Below are 20,479 nucleotides of genomic sequence, written 5' to 3' on the forward strand. Positions count from 1 at the left end.
TAACCTAATACGTTACTGTGTTACAATTTGGGATATGCGGCAATACACTCTGTGACGACAAACTGCAATGCAGTGAAACATGGTTAATCGCAATAAACCAGATTATTTCTAATGAGAAATTACTTTTATTTGATATAAAAGTTGAATCGTTATCCTCAAGTGACAAATATGCGTTATCCCAATATTTACATAAAAAATGCATACCACACTAAATCTGTCATATACGCCTGCCAATCAAAATCCGATCCGGCTTCTGATGCGTAGGTGATTGGAGGATCTGGAAGAAAGGGCAGGTGCATTTGAAAGTCCAAAAGGGATGGACCAGTTGTGTACGTTGCGGCAGCAGGCAACTCATGGGACAGAAGAAACCCCCTCCAAAAAACGCCACTCTACCTCAGGTATTTCTTTCTATACCAATTGAATGTTGAGGATTTAGCCTAATGTGTGTTGGCATACTACATTTTTATCACCTATGTACTACCACTGTAATATTACCTGTAAATGTATTGGTTATGTTTCCCAAAAGGCTAAATGCTTCTTTAATCAAACTGAGAATAGCCCTGTGTCTCAATGATGCCATTATAAAAAATACATGGTTATCACACAAGACTTCATCAAACCTGGTTATTGTTGTATTGTATGCTTTGCAAAGGGAAGCCTGTTTGAATGCATGTTAAAAGCTAGCAACCCACATGTGTTTGGCAGATTGAAATGCTATGGTGAGAAAATTGGTGTATTTCTTTTCAGTTTCCCTTTCCTGGATGCAAAGTGCTATAAACCAAAATGAAGAGCCTCAAGGCAAAGTTTAAGAAGAATGAGGTAAGAGGCAAGAGTAGGAGACGGTCTCTTACAAAACCATCCACCTCATGCACTGATATCTACAAACACAGTCAGGTTACGTTTAGAGTTCGTAGGTGTATTTAGGTGAAGTAAAAAGTATTATTTAAACTTTTTTGGGACCTGATATTGACTACTATCGGTTGTGATAGGGTGTTCTTTGTCTGATGGCTATCTGTATGTAGGTCCCAGTGCTCACAGTGTGTGTGGGGGGCACTCGGCTGGGTGTCAGTATCACTGAGCAGCAGGGGTACAGCAGGGGAGCAGGCCAGTCTATAGACTGATGCTGTAACCAGAGCTCTCAGGTAGCCTTCAATTATTCAGCCCCCCCTTCACAAACACACACACATTGTGCTGGACACACACATACACACACACACACACACACACATTCAAATAATCCTTCATTTCCTGCTATCGCCCCCATCCCATTATGCAGTTGGTTGTAATGTCAAGGTGAAAATAAAGTAATCAATCCCAAGACAAGAACCATTCTGTACTAATTTTGTATAGCCTAATGTCTTAAATGTCCAAGCAACTGGAGCCTTGTGTTTGGTAGCAAGTAGCCAATAGCTATAGCGTTGTGTGGCTATGCTATACAGTAAGCTCTGAGTAGAACTCAAGTATTCAACTCCTGTGTGCCTTGGCCTGTTTTAGTGAGAGATCCCCAGAGCCTGAGTGATATGGCTGCTCTGCTGGGGTGAAGCTGAGAGAGAACAGAGTAAGTTATTAATCAGTCGATGACTTACCCTCTCACTGGGAGGGATGCTCAGAATTTCATTTAGAGAGATAGAAGGAGAGAGAGCGAGAGAGAAAGTGAGAGGGTGGGAGAGATATGGAGGGGGAGCGAGTGGGAATCACACTATGTGGACTAGATGGAGCACAAATTAGGTAGCTTATCATCCATCTTAATTTGTCTCACGATGTTGGTCACACACAGACCACTCATAAGCACACTATAGAGAATAGAAACAGCCTACTTAACTGGTTATTAATGTTGGTATACACTTCCCTCATTTCTACAGAGTTAATCAATTGATAGAACAATGCATAATGCAAACAGTAAAGGATATAGTTACTTTATGATCTCATTTTATGAAAATAATAGATTATATTATTTCACTTATTGTGACAGTTACTTCTAATGCTGTAAGTGGCTGCGTCCAGGTCAGACGAGAGTCGAGTCAGGATGTTATTATTCTATAATATTTATATAGGGTTGAGGGTAGCCTAGCGATTAGAGCGTTGGGCCAGTAATTTGCTCTAGGGACGACGTATTATAACAAATTTCACTGTGTCTATCCGGTTTTTTTTTTTATCAGCGTGTCCCCTCTGCCCTACCTTGGCATTACCAGCCAGCTATTTTCTCCTCTTTCTGCTGAGCATTCATCTTCTCCTGATGCACACAGGCCCAGATAAAGAGTGTGGCTGGGCTAACTAGTCCAAGTAGGACAGCACCGGGAGGTAGAGAGCTGACTGAAATAAATGGACAGACTGTGAGAGGAGGCAGAGAAGACTGTACCAGACTAGGCTGGGGTGAAAAATAAGAAGGGCACCAAAAGAGGGAGGTTGTGTGTGTGTGTGTGTGTGCCAGGTTGAGACTGCAGACTGAGTACGTAGGTCCCTGAGAGCAGCAGCAGAGGAAGAGGGGAAGGTGTTTTGGCTGAGAGAGCAGAGCACTGCGTATGGAGAGCGATGTTATCGTGAGACTCAGAGGGCTGAAGCAGTGTGTGTGTTTGTGCAAGAAAGTATAGCCTAATGTTTATCTTTAGTATGTGCATCATCATGTTTCTGTTTTGATACATGCATGGGGTTGTCGATTGTTTTCAGCGAGGTTTATGCTGTGCATTTATACTTTGTCATTAAGTCAGTGCTAAGTTAGTGCTAAACTCTGAGGCTGTATTTAAGGCCTAGTGGCAATTGAGTAGTGTGTATGTTTGTGTGTGTCAGAATTCTGATCAGGCAGTGCACCGCTCTATGGGTCTATGGATCCTTCCTAGCTCTATCGATCGTCAGCTCTGAGCCTGATGAAGCGTTATTTCTGTCCCTGTTTCAGCTTACTGGTGGTAGGTACACTCTCTTTTACATCTGTTTGACCTCAGCTGTCTTTTCATTGTACTTTCTCTCAAAGGGTTACTTTTTCTGGCAAAAACTGCTCAAAATAAATGTTGTGTACTGTGTGTAATGTCCTATTGAGGCAATCAGCTTGTGCCGTATGTCCATCGTCATTTCACTTTGACGAGGCACACAGTATTAGATCTGGCAGTCTCATCTAGACCGATGGTTAGTCATCACTCAGATCTTTGTATAGTATGTAATCAGATAGGGGTCCGTGTTTATTCTGTACTGAATGTACTGTAATTTGGTTAGCTCTGATCATGAGCCCCAGGTTGCGACTGAGTCGTGACCCATCTGTCCCTGTCTCCTCAGAGTCAGGACTGGAGTAAGAGCGATGAGAGACTACTGCAGGCTGTAGAGCAGAACGAGCCTGACAAAGTAGCTGCCCTGATTGTGAAGAAGGGACTTTGTCCCACCAAACTGGACGTGGAGGGAAAGTCAGCGTAAGTACCAGCACTTAGGGCCAGTTTCCCAGACACAGACTAAGCCTAGTCTTAGACTAAGAAGCACTTTCAATGGAGAGTCTTTATTGAACTTGCTTATTAGTCTAGGGTTAGGTTTAAATACACCACGAAATGGCCCTTACTGTTCGAGCTGTGTCACTGCGGGTAAGTAGTTGAAATTCTCTGTTTCAGAACTAAACTCAGCAAAAAAAGAAATGTCCCTTTTTCAGGACCCTGCCTTTCAAAGTTAAAAATCCAAATAACTTCACAGATCTTCACTGTAAAGTGTTTAAACACTGTTTCCCATACTTGTTCAATGAACCATAAACAATTAATGAACATGCACCTGTGGAACGGTCATTAAGACACTAACAGCTTACAGGCCAGTTATGAAAACTTAGGACACAAAAGAGGCCTTTCTACTGACTCTGAAAAACACTGAAAGAAAGATGCCCAGGGTCCCTGCTCATCTGCGTGAATGTGCATGCTGCAAGGAGGCATGAGGACTGCAGATGTGGCCAGGGCAATAAATTGCAATGTCTGTACTGTGAGACTCCAAAGACAGCACTACAGGGAGACAGGATTGACAGAGGATCACCCTCACAGTGGCAGACCACGTGTAACGACACCTGCACAGGATCGGTACATCCGAACATCTCACCTGTGGTACAGGATGGCAACAACAACTGCCCGAGTTACACCAGGAAGGGTGATGGTCGGATTTGCGTTTATCGACGAAGGAATGAGCTTTTACACCGAGGCCTGTACTCTGGAGTGGGATCAATTTGGAGGTGGAGGGTCCGTCGTGGTCTGGGGCGGTGTGTCACAGCATCATCGGACTGAGCTTGTTGTCATTGCAGGCAATCTCAACGCTGTGCGTTACAGGGAAGACATCCTCCTCCCTCATGTGGTACCCTTCCCGCAGGCTCATCCTGACATGACCCTCCAGCATGACAATGCCACCAGCCATACTGCTCGTTCTGTGCGTGATTTCCTGCAAGACAGGAATGTCCGTGTTTTGCCATGGCCAACAAAGAGCCCGGATCTCAATCACATTGAACACGTCTGGGACCTGTTGGATCAGCGGGTGAGGGCTAGGGCCATCCCCCCCCCCAGAAATGTCCGGGAACTTGCAGGTGCCTTGGTGGAAGAATGGGTTAACATCTCACAGCAAGAATTGGCAAATCTGGTGCAGTCCATGAGGAGGAAATGCACTGCAGTACTTAATGCAGCTGGTGGCCACACCCGATACTGATTGTTACTTTTGATTTTGACCCCCTATTTGTTCAGGGACACATTATTCAATTTCTGTTAGTCACATGTCTGTGGGACTTGTTCAGTTTATGTCTCAGTTGTTGAATCTTGTTATGTTCATACAAATATTTACACATGTTAAGTTTGCTGAAAATAAACGCATTATTTTTTTTTTTGCTGAGTTTACTAGTGTTGATGATCTTGTTGATTATCTTCATCACCATAAGGACATGATCTCTTCCTGGTAGGTTCCATCTCTGTGCGTCTCGAGGTCGTCTGGACTGCTTGGAGGTCATCCTGGCTCACGGGCCAGACCTTAACGTGACAGATGGTACAGGTGAAACGACAGTCTCATTACCTGAACATGTTGTTAACACATTTAGTGTCACGGACCGCCAAGGTAACGCTTTGTGGCTATACCTGGTCAAAACAATTACAACATGCTCTCTTGCTACTCTCATTCTTTCCTTCTCTCTCTTGGTGATTGAAATGGCCTCATCAACCCCAAGGCTTCAGTGCCCTTCACCTAGCAGCAAAGAACTGCCAGCCTGAGTGCCTGAAGAGACTATTACAGGTGCAATAGACAGTCAGACACAGTTAATATTACTACGATACATGGAAAATAAGGTATGCAGTTATCATGCATTTTTGGTGAAATGCGTCTCATATTCCCACAGGAGAGATTGTCCGTAGACTCCTCAGACAGCTTTGGCCGGACAGCTTTGCATCACGCAGGTCTGCAATGCACTAGCTACTGTATAATACAATTTATTACAGCACTATGTGTAACACTGTAAACAACTCAACCATTTTGTACCTTCCATTTGTTTCACTATGGTGCCTGTCCATCTTCCTGCAGCTGTGAGCGGCTGCTTGTCCTGCACTGAGACTCTGTGGGACTTCAAGGCCAGTCTGGATGCCCAGGACGGGGTAAGTGGCGTAGGCCTTAGACTGTCTCTGTACGGCAATAGCCACCAAGTCAGATCCAGGAGAGCTAAAGGGTGTGCAGGGTTTTGTTACAGCCCATCACTAACACACATGAAACAATCAACCATGTTAAGTCATTGTGGCCTCGCGATCTCAGGATGGGGTGACCGCGCTGATCCTAGGAGCCCAGATGAGCAGAGTGGAGCTGTGTGCTTTCCTGTTGGACCGAGGAGCCAATCCCAACATACAGGACAGCCAGGGCAGGTACTTCAACAAGACTCAACAAACAAGGCTTTGTATTAGATTGACTTATGCAAAACAAACTGTGAACATAAGACAAAGGTGATGGCTGGCTATGTAGTCAGATAGACCCGCAGTGTTTCATAAGGGGCTAAATATATGTTATGTGTCCTCTTATGTTCTTGATCTTGTTTTTTTTTTGTGTTGTAGGTCAGCCCTGATGCTGGCCTGTGAGAGTGACAGTGCAGAGACTGTGGAGGCGTTGCTAAGGGGAGGGGCTAACCCACATCTGGCCGACGCCCTCGGACATCACGCAGCCCACTACAGCGCAACTGCTGGCAACCAGCGCATCGCACAGCTGCTGCAAAACAGAGCTCCAGGTAACCAACGGTAACCTTTGGTTGTCTTACCTGCTGACTGCAGCAGGATTGGGTTCAATTCCATTTCAATTTGGATTTTTACAATGGTTGAATTGGAATTTCCATCCACCCTCTGAATTGAAATGGAATGGACCGTGGCAGTGGCAGTCTGGTGCATAGAATTATAATCGATAGAATAGACTAATTCAAATCAATATTCCCTGCTGGGTGAACGGAGGCCATATTTGGTGTACCATTTCAAATGTTTAATCAATTGACATGGTAACTGCCACAAAACGATGTCTGCTATTGGGTGTACTGTACCAAAATCCATGGTCCTTTATCCTTTCTATCAGATGTAATTCTATGGTCTGGGTTATGGCCTCAATCTGGTCCCCCAGGAAATGGCTGTAATGTGAGGAAGTCGGTGAAGGAGACAGCTGGGGGTAATTGTAACAGGCTGAAACAGAGAGGGAAGGCTTGCTGCACTTTTATCTTTAAACAAAGGCTTGCTGATTTACGAAAAACAGATGTGTGCTTTGTTTGAAATGGAGGGGAATGAAAATAGAGCCGTCCCTAAAATGTCTCTGGTGTATCTGATAAATGAGGAGTCTTGTAGCTTACAGCTTACAGTAGGGCTGTTGTGTGGTGGTATACTGTTGTGTGGTGGTATACTGTTGTGTGGTGGTATACTGTGTGCGACAGTATACTGTGTGCGACAGGATATAGGAGGATTTTTTTAAATTTAGCTTTTTGGGGTATGCTTTTGTGGGTAGTGGGTATGCTTTTGTGGGTAGTGGGTATGCTTTTTAGCTTTAGCTGCAGTGTAAATGATTGCGTGTGTGTGTCTTGAATCTCAATGGACCAGAGGTTAAAAGGCCTTGCTGTTTGTCTCTCCCATGCATACGTAGCCACTGAGGGTAATGGAGAAGAGGTAACTTACCACTCATCATTTCATTTTCATTTGAAAACATAGCCATTATTACTGAATTGTACATAATAGACTTTACGACATAGGAACGAACACCAACTTCTTATCACATGTTCAATCTACAACAACAACTTTTGAACAACAACAGCTGAAGTAACATCTCACAAGGAAAACAAGTAAAAGTCTCATTACAAGACATTTTAGGCGACAGTACTGCTTGCTTTGTTATGGACCTTGCTGCTCCTCTCCTCCTGCTTTCCCCTGTTCCCCTGTTCCTTCTGTTTGTTTGTGCCTCCAGCGACAGCCCCCTCCTCCCCCTCCTCTACCAGGGGCTACGACCCCCCGTAAGAGGAAAGCCCCCCCTCCTCCACGCTCCCCTCCCCAGGTACGACTGCAGCTCCAGAGATGGATGACATAGTTGTTACTTTGACATATCAAAATGCTTTTTGTATGATTCTTACTAACTCTTACTTATGCTGTGATAATCATGATCATAATAACTTTGATAACCATGTTCCAGGGCTCCCCGCCATCTCCTGCCTCCCAGAGCCCTCCTCCCCCTGCCTCTCCTGAGCCTCAGACCCAGAGACCCGCTCCCCTTCCTCAGTCCCCAGAGACGCAGCGCTCTGCTCAGGCTAACCTTGTGAGTTACGTCCCCTGCCACTGCATAGTGTATGCATAGCACCTAGGGTTGCAAAACTACCGGTAATTTACCAAAGTTACTGAAATTTTCTGCAATGTTGGTAATTAATAGGTAATCTATTTTATATCTTTGTCTATATTGTCCATGAGTTTCTAGTAGATGGTTCAAGAGATAATAGCCTAATTTAAAAAGTATCTAATCAACAATGGCATTATTTTCAATTAACTCTGCAACTCTTCCAACTATTTACTTTTTTTCACAACTGTCACCAGTTTGGCTCCAAAAAAATGAACAACAAAGACCTATTGACAAAGCTAGTAAAATATATAAAAGTGTGTAAAAAATATAAAGGATTTTTAATGCTGTAACCCTAATTTTAAACATCAATGTTATTCAATAAGTTGATGGGTTATATTTATGTTAATGTTTCACAGTTTTGTCATATATTTACATTTTAAAATTGTATTATTGTATATATTTTACAAGTGATAAGGCCACACAGAAGACCAGAGATAATTACAGACACCTGTGATAATCTGAATTAACCAGAAAGGCCACTAGATTCTGTTAGTTTACTGGTAAATGTTACCAGTAATATACCCTCCATTTGCAACGCTAATAGCATCTAAGCATATAGGAGATAAAATATGCTTATCCTTATGGTATACAACCTTAACACATCTCAATTCAAGGTACTCATCTTTAGATATCAATTTTAGGATCAGTATTTATGACTGTAGCAGACAGTAACAGACAATACATAGTGAATGACTATCTACTGTATTCAATTTGAGACTGCTAATGAGTACGGTGCTGCTGTGCGACTGTGATATTACTGATAGGTATTGCTATGTGTGTGTCTGTGAGATGGAGGATGAGGAGGTGTTTGAGGAGATCCGCAGACTGCGTCTGGAAAGGGGACGTCTGCTCCAGAAGATCAAAGGTCTGGAGCAGCAGCAGAACAGCGCCCACACTGCCCTGGAGGAGGTACTGCATGCAATGTCCACTTCCGAGCCTGAGCTCAAGCTCAAACGCCTATTCCCTAGAAACCTCTCATATATCTGAAAAGAAATCCGCTGTGAACTCACTCTCTCCCTGTGCTAGCTGACTCAGCTGAGAGAGCGTCTGCAGCAGGTGGAGGCAGAGCGGGACAGGCTGCAGACTGAGCTGGAGGAGCTGAAGGCAGGTCAGGTGATCGGTGCCAGTGACTCAGATGACGACATGCTGGACTTCCCAGGTGTGTGCGGGTAGAGAGGGAATACTGCTGGCAGTTTGTTAATTTTGTTAAACTGACCAAATGTTGGATAGATGGACTTAGGCTATAGCAGCCTAATGAGCGTCATACCTAGATGATGAATCATCACTCAAATTCTAGCTACTGACATGGTAATGGCTGATGTTTTGTTAGTCAAAATATGGCATTGATTTACCTCCGTCTATCTTGAAGGTGCTGAGAAGCTGCTCTCCAGGCGGTCGAGAGAGTCTCCCTCTGCTCTGGACGAGGGGGAGGCAGACTCCCTCAACCCCACCTCTCCTGGTGCTGCAGACTCAGACACTGTGGCTGAGCTACACAGACAGCTGAAGGAGCTGGCCTTACAGAATCAGGAGCTGGTCCTGAAAGTGCAGGTAACAAACACACACACACCAAACACAAACACACACACAGCATCGGCTAATGAATTGATAGAGAGGGAGTTATTAAAAGGCCCTTCAGAGTCCAGAGTAGTACTGATGATGCTGCTGGTTCAAGGCTGGCTGAGCAGCGTCAGATTGGACCGTTATTCATAACCACTTTATAGGCCTATGATGTAGCATCCAGCTAGAAATAGAATAATAGCATCACAGAGAGGCACAGAGACTGGTTGCAGGCATTCTTCACTAACTGGGTCATGGTCTGTACAAGTAGACAGAATCGGGACAAAGGGTTACAGCCAGGCTACCATTGGAGGGTGTGTCTGAGGCTGTGTACTGCATGAGAGCTAGTACAAGGGCTGGTATAAAGTCTGAACCTGTCACCAAGGAGGAGTAGAGGAGTTCTGTGACTGGCGACTTGAGTTGATAAAGTTTTGACAATAGGAAAAAAGGATGCTTAACCTATGATATACATATCACAACCGCTAGAGAATAAACAAACCCTCACTGATTATTTCTTTACTGTGATCTTGTGTGGTTTGCAGATGCTGGAGATGTTTGAGAAAGATGACACTGACATGCAGACATCCGGCCCAGACTTTGTCCCCACGGCTCTGTATGACTCCCTGAGGAGGGAGTTTGAAGCTCTGCAGGAGCATTACTCCCAGGCCCAGGCTTCAGCTGAGGCCTCCAGCATGGCAGGGGAACAGGGGTAAGGATTACCACCCACACCATCTTACACCAGCCACCTTATACCTTCTGGATAAGAGCATCTACTAAATGACTAAAATGTCACATTCACACCACCCACTAGGGTTCGAGTTCAATTTATAGAGGTGCCCTGGGGTGCTGAGCACTACCATGAGGGCACCCCGGTAAGGACTGAAGTATTACATCAACATGGACACCCCCTAAAGGGTTCAAAATATTAACACTGGTTCAGCCCACTATTTTTAGCATCTTTAAGCCCACTATTTAAGAGTCCGTGTGTAATTTGAACCCTGCCAGCCACAGTATTGTAATTAGAAGATTCTAGCTAACATAATATGCCTCTACAACCATAGTTAAACCTCTCACTTCACTTCAGTTCTGATGTTTGTTGTCTTTTACACCTGCATTGCTTGCTGTTTGGGGTTTTAGGCTGGGTTTCTGTACAGCACTTTGAGATATCAGCTGATGTAAGAAGGGCTATATAAATTGATTTGATTTTCTGCAGGTGTGAGGAGGTGGAAGGGGGAGGAGATGGGGTGTCAGGGGCAGAGGGGAAGGAGCGGACAGAGGAGATGGAGGGGGAGAGCAGTAAGGAGCTGAAGGAGAGGCTGTGTGGGCTGGAGGAGCAGCTGGCCCACTCCCAGTCTGAACTGGAGGAGCTGAGAGAACAGGTGCACCTTGGGGTCTACTCCGTGGAACAGGCAGGGGGCCATGGGGGCACGGTGGGTGAGACGGAGGGGGCGGGCCAGGAGACGCAGCAGCTGAGAGAGAGGGTGAGGGACCTGGAGGCGGTGCTGAAAGAGCGAGAGAGACAGGGGGAGGGACAGAGTGAGGGTGAGGGCGAGAGCACAGGGGACAATGACACAGTCAAACAGCTGAGAAAGAAAGTTCAGAAACTACAGGCAGCCCTGGAAGATAAAGGAACAGAAGAAGAGGGCGAAAAGGAGGACGGAGGAGGGGAGAGTGAGACAGTGAGGAGCCTCAGGGAGAGGGTAAGTGAGCTTGAAGCCGACCTGGCAGAGAGCAAGGAGTCAGGGAAAGCAGGGGAAAGGAGAGAGGCTGTGGTAAAGCAAGAAGGGGAGGTGGTGTGGAGGCTACAGGGGCGTGTGGGGGAGCTGGAGGAGGAGCTGAGGCAGTGTGTTCCCCGTTCGGAGCTGGACGAGGTGCAGGTGACCCTGGGTCTGCAGTGTGAGCAGCTGGCCAGGGAGAGAGCTGAGGCCAGCCTGAGACTGAACGAGGCTTTACTGGAGCTGGAGAGACTACGCCCCCCCAGCCCCACACACCACCAAGGAGACGAGGAGGAGGAAGAGGAGGAAGATAGGTCTGAGGGGTCAGAGCCCTCCATCACATCAGGTGTGTTTCCCTATTGTCTAACTGGTGTCCTGTTATTGTTATACTCCGGTATTATAATATTCTCTACCTTATCTATCATCTTTGCTCTCTGTGGCACAAGGACAAATTATTTCACTGTAGTCAATCACAATGGTAAGCTTTAAATAAGTTGTTTATAACCATTCATTTGCTGTCATGTAATGACTTTCATGTTTCTCTGAGTTTGTGACGGCAGTTCTGTCCAATCAGAACTCTTTTTGAGGCTTGCGTGATGACACTTCTCACCAATCAGAGCACTCTCTAAGTCTGTGATATTTCTTCTCTTCAATTAGAGCCCTCCCTGAGACGGGTGAGAGAGGAACTGGAGGTGGCTAGGCAGGAAGCAGCTCAGGCTCTGGACTGTTTGTGTGCGGAACGCGAGGGCCGGGCCCAGGACACCCTCCACATGAGAGACGCAGTGTCCCTGTCCCAACACACAGAGGCGCTGTCGGCCCTGTCGGAGCAGCTGGCGCAGACAGCCCAGGAGCTGCAGGCAGAAAGGGCCCTGCGATGCCATGCCCAGACTGAGACGGCTAGGCTAGAGGCCCAGCTACAGGCCACACAACAGGACCTTATACCCAGGGAGGAGCACAATAAAGTTAAGGTTAGCTTGACGAGAAATGCATGCAAGCGACGAGGGACTTAGCCTCGGATCATATATATATATTGAGGTTTTAAGTAAATGGATATTAGGCTATCATAAATACAACATATGTTTTAGTACAAATAACTATATGCCAGAATTGTGTATGACCCACATTTGGCCACGTATGGCACCACTTCTGTCAATCATATACAACCAGTCCCTCCAGGATTCCACAATTCTGCAATCGCAATTTCTTTTGCAAAATCAACAATTCCCTGCATATTATCTGAGGGCTTGCAAATTTGACCAATCACTGTACTATTTCCGCATAAAACAGTAAATCATTGCAATTTTATCGCAAAAAAGCAGACCCATCACCGCAGTACAAAAAAAGGGCACGCAATTTCAACCAATCACTGCACATTTACTGCATAATATAATTAAATCAAGTCATATGTCAACAAACTCTTTCCCTCGTCCACACATTTTCGTGACAAATTGGACAAAATCATTGCATATTGCCATGCAAAATGTCAGAATTGCCCCAGCAAAATCAAGCATGTTTCACCGCAAATATTACAATAAAGCCCAGTGAAATCCTGGAGGGACTGGGTAGCCTACACTACAGTACCACAGACAGATCAATGAGACCGATATTTCACTGGATGTATAAATGTGAAGCATCCAGTGATGAGAGGAAGCCCAGTGGCCGGCAGTGGGAGAAGATGGATTTTCGCCAACATTCTGCTAATTTTCTCATCAATGAAACATTTGATCTCCATACAGTTTTCTGTTTCCAAAACTAAAATCTGAAAAAAACTGAGTGGACTGCATTTTGTGGACTTTACCATATGCCAAAGTTTCAAAAAACGGCGTTGTTTAGGAGTGCAAAGGGCAGATTGAGTTATTGCACAAGGGCACGTCACAGTGTAGGCGCTCCCTAATGGAAATTTTCCAATAAATTCTAAAACGCACCAATGGGATCTCACTAGCTCGTGCTTGGCTCGGCCCAACTCCTTGCTTGGCTTGCTCACTGTGATTAATTTTCTCCCACTGAAAATGACATGCTCTGGTCTATCCTGGGTTAGTTGTTAAAATCTTTGACAGTACTATGAAAGTAGTACTTCCTGACTTCATGCTGTCTACTGTTCCTGTTGTATCAGTTGGAGCTGCAGCGCGCTCTGCAGGCCAGTGAGAGCAGTGCGGCGGAGGCCAAGGATGCTCTGAGTGTGAAGGAGACAGAGCTGAGAGACATGAGGTCCCAGAAGGCTTTGGAACAGGGCCTGGTGTCCAAGGAGGACCACGAGTCCCAGCGCCTCTCACTGCAGGCCGATATCAACACACTCACCGCCCGATTCAACGACCTCACACGCAAACATGAGAAGACCTGCACCGAGGTGTGTGTGTGTGTGTTGTTTTTGTTCTTGTTTACCAAAATACTGAGAATTTGAAGAAAGTTAGAGACAAACATTAACTCAAGAGTTGACTAAAAGCCACATGCTACAGACTAGACTCCTTTTGCGTTATTTATGTGTGTGTTCTATATCTCCTTACAGCCTTTTCCCTTCATCTTTCTCCCCCCTTTCTAGAGGTGCTGTACTACTATGGCTGACCCTGTAAAACAACACATTTCACTGCATCTATCCGGTGTGTGACAATAAAACATCTTTCTTTCTCCCTGTCTCCCTCCCAACAGGTGTTTCAGGTGCAGCGGGAGGCTCTGTTTAATAAGAGTGAACGTCAGGTGGCCGAGGCTCAGGTGGCCACGGCGCAACAGCAGCTGGCTGACCTGCAGGCCCAGTCCAGCCACGTCCAGGAGCTCCACAAAGACATCCAGGACTCCCAGGGCCTGGTCAAGGAGAAGGACCGCAAGGTGAGACAGAGACACAGATGGTAGAAGTTAAATTGAGCGACACTGTACTTTATTTGGAAATCGACCCCTAGACCCTACCCCTTTGCCTGGCTACCCATCCACATCGCTTAGGCCAAACGCCACACCAACTAATGTTTCTTCTCCATGATGAGTCTGGATTTGATCTCCTCCCTCATGACTTCTCGAATGCGAACACATTCAAACCATTTTGATTGGTCAAAGAAACCAATGGGTTGTGCCAGAGCCTGAACACATGTGGGTAAAATCATTGGCTTTGATACTCTGATTGGTTAGAGACGATCCAATCGCTGATGACTTGTTTTGTACAATGCCCCACTCTTTAACATCAGCAGAAACAACTTTTACGATGGCGGTCTCAGACTGAAAGTACGTAGCAATAAATAAATAGAGCAGTGGAATTAAATTCAGTATAAGTCATCAGGTAACCTACCCCTTGCCCTCTGGTAAGCTGGGTGGAATTTGACCATGTTACTGTCCATTCCATTTAGATCAACACATAGTGCTGAGGGCATGAGTGTGATTTGGAACTGAGAAAAAGACCATGGGAAATGAAGGGATCTGTGATCTCCCTGTGTAGATAATGGAGCTGTCTAAGGAGGTTTTCCGTCTGAAGGAGGCTCTGGGGGCCCTGAGTCCTCCTCTGGGACTCTCCTCTTCCCACTCCTCCTCTCACTCTGAGAGAGTCCCCCCTGTGAACCCTGGCCAGCAGGTGGCGCTGCAGAACAGAGTGGCTGTACTCTCCAAGGAGCTCCAGGTGAGGGCATCACTGAGCCAAAACAAATACTGAGGTTCATGGTTTAAAGAATGCTGGAGCATACTGTCTGTATTGTATATCTTATTACAGGATTGGGAACGAAAGCACAGACAAGTTGTAGCTGTATACCGATCCCATCTACTGGCTGCTGTACAGGTAAGTACAACTCTATGCACCTTTTGTAGAAGACACATCATTATTGGGTCAGTGCAATATGAAGTGTTGTTGTGTAGCTGAGGGGATGTGAATGAGACTTGTTGTCTTCCTCAGGGCCGGATGGATGAGGAGGTCCAAGAGCTCTTACTGCAGATCCTGAGGATGTCACACAAGGACCAGGGTTACTGACCCCCACAGGCAGTGTACTCCCTGTGCAATGCAAGACACAACGGGCTATGGGACCCATCACTGTACTATACCCTCTACTAACTACAGTATATGTACACACTTACTGAAAGCAACGGGTCTGTTCTGCATACAGTACGTGTAGCCTTGGAAAGACAGAGGCTAGCCCCTTCATGACTAGCGTTAAACTGGATAGACATGGACAGGTATGGTTTTCTGGTATCAGAAAGAGAAATGTATTTATAGATAATTACTTGTATTGAGTAACAAGAATGTATCTCTTGTCTCAATTGTGTGATGAGCCTACTGATTGAATATATTTTGTATGATATTCTTACAATAAAGACGTAGAAAGAAACCAAAATCCTGCCTCTACCTCCTTGTTTAGATGTTTATTTATTGGATAAATAAATACTAAAAGCTCAAAAGTGATAGGACTAACATGCAGAAGTTTTTCATCGATTTCCTCTGATTTAGGCTAGGCCAGGGATATCGGTGGGGGCTGACATGTGCTCCCATAAAGCCTGACATCCATTAGCCTAATTTCCTAATAAATCCAGATGAAGGGAGAGTGCTGTGGATTGGGTCCAACACACATTACACACCCTTTAGTTTGTCCATTGTCATCTCACACAATTTGACATGATTTTTCAATGTTTCTAATTTTAACAGCGCCTTGGTCATGTGACCTACGGACCTCAAACAAAGTTCAGAATGTCCACTAACTACCTCTATATATTGCACACGCTTTAGTTTGTCCATTTTCATCTCACATGTTTTTATACTACATTTTTTTAACTTTCTAATTTCAATAGCTATTTGGTCATGTGACCTACTAGATTCAAACAAGGTTCAGAATGTCCACTGACTACCCTTCTATATTGCACACTTTTTAGTTTGTCCATTTTCATCTCATGTTTTTACATGAATTTTTCAAACTTTCAAATTTCAATAGCTCTTTGGTCATGTGACCTACTGACAAGGTTCAGAATGTACAGTCAATGGACAAACTAAAAGATGTGCAATATAGAGGGGTAATTAGTGGACATTCTTTGAGGTCAGTAGGTCACATGCTATTGAGCTATTGAAATTAGAGTAATTAGAGTAATTAGAAAAATTAGAGTAATTGAAAAACAGAATTCATGTAAAATTGCGTGAGATGAAAATGGACGGACTAAAGGGTTTGCATGTGTGAAGGACCACTGAGTGTTACATGACCAAGGAGCTATTGAAACTAGAAAGTTAAAAAATGTAATGTAAAAACGTGTCAAATTAAAATGGAAAAAATAAAGGGTGTGCAATGTGTTGGCACGCTGAGTGTACATTCTGAACCAATTTTTGGTTTGTTTGTTTTGGCACCTCTCAAGACCTGTCATCATCACCATCAATGCACGCAACCACTCCTTTCATTTTTAATTAATTTATTTTATTTTGCAACCACTCACTCACACTACTGATTACTGACTACACACACCATTGTTACTTGTTTATAGTTTACTTTAGTTAGTAAATATATTTTTGTTGTTGCCTCTTCGTTACGGGAGATGAGCCGGTCAGTGACAAGACCTCAATGGAGCTGAATACCAGCACCTCAAATGTTCTACTGTTTAAGCTCCTGCTCCCCTTAAAAGAATATTAGTAGCTCAAAAGGTATTGTGGAGTTCCTGCACCTAAATATAAACAGTACCAGCACCCAAAATGAGTACCGGAACATATTTCAGTCCAAGTCAAGCCAGGCACTGATAAGAAGCCTATTGAATTATGTTTCCACTGGATCAGAGCATGACATTTGAGTGGTTGTCGAAAAGGAGAGAGCTGGAAAGATTTTTCAGATACATTGAGGAACAAAGTATTGTCGTTCTCAATGGATATAAAAACAGGCTTCGTTTTCTTGCTGTTTGAGGTAAAGAAAACATTACTTTGAGAAACTCCACAGGTCATTAGTGGTGGTGCGTTAAGCCAATCAGATCCCCAATGGGCACATTTATATGACTAGGTTTGCGCACAGGCCAGGTAGCCTATGGGCCTACTTACTCAACATTGACAAGGGCGCTCTAAACAAAAGACAATGACTAAATTGACAGAACGCCTAAATGGATTTAAACAAACCAAAACTTTTTTCTCACAGGTGTAGCATAGGTTTGCACTGTGCAAACAATGTGTCTACTCCGGTAATGAGAACAGGAACATTGGAATAATAATATTGAATGCATAAACATAGACATTATCGGAATTAATGGTAAATGTACTACTGGTGATATATGTAATGGGGAATTGATATACAATAACAATGAAATGCAAACAATTCACACAATTAAGTTATGAAACAAGGAATGTGCACAAATTGGCAGGAGAGCGCGCATTCTGGAGTGAGAAGTGCATCTGGGCACATTTATGGCATTTACGGATATGGCCTCAGCAAGTCAGGGCATTCATACTTCTTGCGCTTCGCGGAGTAGTGCAGAGCTGTTGTCAAGGAAGTGAGTTTGTGTTTATACAGTATGTACCTCTCCCACCTACCATCAACTAAGCATGTCCCAGCTGCCCACTGCACTGAAGATAGGAAACACTGTCACCACTGATAAATCCACCATAATTGAGAATTTCAATAAGCATTTTTCTACGGCTGGCCATGCTTTCCACCTGGCTACTCCTACCCCGGACAACAGCACTGCACCCCCAACAGCAACTCGCCCAAGCCTTCCCCATTTCTCCTTCTCCCAAATCCATTCAGCTGATGTTCTGAAAGAGCTGCAAAATCTGGACCCCTACAAATCAGCCGGGCTAGACAATCTGGACCCTTTCTTTCTAAAATTATCTGCCGAAATTGTTGCCACCCCTATTACTAGCCTGTTCAACCTCTCTTTCGTGTCGTCTGAGATTCCCAAAGATTGTAAAGCAGCTGCGGTCATCCCCCTCTTCAAAGGGGGGGACACTCTTGACCCAAACTGCTACAGACCTATATCTATCCTACCGTGCCTTTCTAAGGTCTTCGAAAGCCAAGTCAACAAACAGATTACCGACCATTTCGAATCTCACCATACCTTCTCTGCTATGCAATCTGGTTTCAGAGCTGGTCATGGGTGCACCTCAGCCACGCTCAAGGTCCTAAACGATATCTTAACCGCCATCGATAAGAAACATTACTGTGCAGCCGTATTCATTGATCTGGCCAAGGCTTTCGACTCTGTCAATCACCATATCCTCATCGGCAGACTCGACAGCCTTGGTTTCTCAAATGATTGCCTCGCCTGGTTCACCAACTACTTCTCTGATAGAGTTCAGTGTGTCAAATCGGAGGGTCTGCTGTCCGGACCTCTGGCAGTCTCTATGGGGGTGCCACAGGGTTCAATTCTTGGACCGACTCTCTTCTCTGTATACATCAATGAGGTTGCTCTTGCTGCTGGTGAGTCCCTGATCCACCTCTACGCAGACGACACCATTCTGTATACTTCCGGCCCTTCTTTGGACACTGTGTTAACAACCCTCCAGGCAAGCTTCAATGCCATACAACTCTCCTTCCGTGGCCTCCAATTGCTCTTAAATACAAGTAAAACTAAATGCATGCTCTTCAACCGATCGCTACCTGCACCTACCCGCCTGTCCAACATCACTACTCTGGACGGCTCTGACTTAGAATACGTGGACAACTACAAATACTTAGGTGTCTGGTTAGACTGTAAACTCTCCTTCCAGACCCATATCAAACATCTCCAATCCAAAGTTAAATCTAGACTTGGCTTCCTATTTCGCAACAAAGCATCCTTCACTCATGCTGCCAAACATACCCTTGTAAAACTGACCATCCTACCAATCCTCGACTTTGGCGATGTCATTTACAAAATAGCCTCCAATACCCTACTCAACAAATTGGATGCAGTCTATCACAGTGCAATCCGTTTTATCACCAAAGCCCCATATACTACCCACCATTGTGACCTGTACGCTCTCGTTGGCTGGCCCTCGCTTCATACTCGTCGCCAAACCCACTGGCTCCATGTCATCTACAAGACCCTGCTAGGTAAAGTCCCCCCTTATCTCAGCTCGCTGGTCACCATAGCATCTCCCACCTGTAGCACACGCTCCAGCAGGTATATCTCTCTAGTCACCCCCAAAACCAATTCTTTCTTTGGCCGCCTCTCCTTCCAGTTCTCTGCTGCCAATGACTGGAACGAACTACAAAAATCTCTGAAACTGGAAACACTTATCTCCCTCACTAGCTTTAAGCACCAACTGTCAGAGCAGCTCACAGATTACTGCACCTGTACATAACCCACCTATAATTTAGCCCAAACAACTACCTCTTTCCCAACTGTATTTAATTTTAATTTATTTATTTATTTTGCTCCTTTGCACCCCATTATTTTTATTTCTACTTTGCACATTCTTCCATTGCAAAACTACCATTCCAGTATTTTACTTGCTATATTGTATTTACTTTGCCATCATGGCCTTTTTTTGCCTTTACCTCCCTTCTCACCTCATTTGCTCACATTGTATATAGACTTGTTTATACTGCATTATTGACTGTATGTTTGTTTTTACTCCATGTGTAACTCTGTGTCGTTTTATCTGTCAAACTGCTTTGCTTTATCTTGGCCAGGTCGCAATTGTAAATGAGAACTTGTTCTCAACTTGCCTACCTGGTTAAATAAAGGTTAAAAAAAAAAATAAAAAAAAAATGTCAATGCTGAGCTAATACAGACCCCTCCGCATTGTTACAAAATGTGGGAGGCGCATGGCGATGCCTCTGGAGGCTACATTACGATCTTATTCTAAAATTGATTAAATAAAATATTTTCCTCATCAATCTACACACAATACCCCATAATGGCAAAGAAAAAAACAGGTTGTTAGAAATTTTTGCAAATCTATATAAAAAAAACAGAAATACCTTATTTACATAAGTATTCAGACCCTTTGCTATGAGGCTCGAAATTGAGCTCAGGTGCATCCCGTTTCCATTGACCCTCGAGATGTTTCCACAACTTGATTGGAGTCAACCTATGGTAAATTCAATTAATTAGACATTATTTGGAAAGGCACACATCTGTCTACATAAGGTCCTACAGTTGACAGTGCATGTCAGAGAAAAAAGTCATGAGGTGGAAGGAATTGTCTGTAGAGCTCTGAGACAGGATTGTGTTGAGGCACAGATCAGGGGAAGGGTATCAAAACATTTCTGCAGTATTGAAGGTCCCCAAGAACACAGTGGTCTCCATCATTCTTAAATGGAAGACGTTTGGAACCACCAAGACGCTTTCTAGAGGCCAGGCCAAACTGAGCCATCGCTGGAGAAGGGCCTTGGTCAGGGAGGTGACCAAGAACCCGATGGTCACTCTAACAGAGCTCCAGAGTTCCTCTGGGGAGATAGTTGTCCTTCTGGTAGGTTCTGCCATCTCTGCAGCACTCTACCAATCAGGCCTTTATGGTAAAG

General features: G+C 44.6%; 1 protein-coding gene across 1 annotated transcript; it reads left to right on the forward strand.

Annotated features, from left to right (window-relative positions):
* Positions 1 to 783: 783 nt before the first annotated feature.
* LOC109902969 (ankyrin repeat domain-containing protein 24) lies at positions 784 to 15,406 on the forward strand. Its single transcript, XM_031838070.1, has 22 exons — positions 784 to 819; positions 3,268 to 3,398; positions 4,901 to 4,989; positions 5,162 to 5,226; positions 5,330 to 5,387; positions 5,512 to 5,582; positions 5,737 to 5,843; positions 6,030 to 6,199; positions 7,090 to 7,112; positions 7,408 to 7,494; positions 7,630 to 7,752; positions 8,620 to 8,739; positions 8,857 to 8,989; positions 9,200 to 9,378; positions 9,930 to 10,096; positions 10,601 to 11,448; positions 11,760 to 12,070; positions 13,216 to 13,449; positions 13,749 to 13,925; positions 14,524 to 14,700; positions 14,791 to 14,856; positions 14,971 to 15,406. Exons 1-22 carry the CDS (start codon positions 784 to 786, stop codon positions 15,043 to 15,045), a joined length of 3,447 nt encoding a protein of 1,148 aa, XP_031693930.1. The 3' UTR covers positions 15,046 to 15,406.
* The last annotated feature ends 5,073 nt before the right edge of the window (positions 15,407 to 20,479 follow it).

Source organism: Oncorhynchus kisutch, linkage group LG13 (assembly GCF_002021735.2).
Source record: "Oncorhynchus kisutch isolate 150728-3 linkage group LG13, Okis_V2, whole genome shotgun sequence".
Lineage (NCBI taxonomy): Eukaryota > Metazoa > Chordata > Actinopteri > Salmoniformes > Salmonidae > Oncorhynchus > Oncorhynchus kisutch.

Excerpts from the sequence above, each read along its gene's own strand:
- LOC109902969 (XM_031838070.1), top strand. The coding sequence starts at position 784 with ATGAAGAGCCTCAAGGCAAAGTTTAAGAAGAATGAG. Across the intron at positions 7,753-8,619 it reads GCTCTGCTCAGGCTAACCTT|ATGGAGGATGAGGAGGTGTT; the intron begins GTGAGTTACGTC and ends TGTGTCTGTGAG. Across the intron at positions 10,097-10,600 it reads AGCATGGCAGGGGAACAGGG|GTGTGAGGAGGTGGAAGGGG; the intron begins GTAAGGATTACC and ends GATTTTCTGCAG.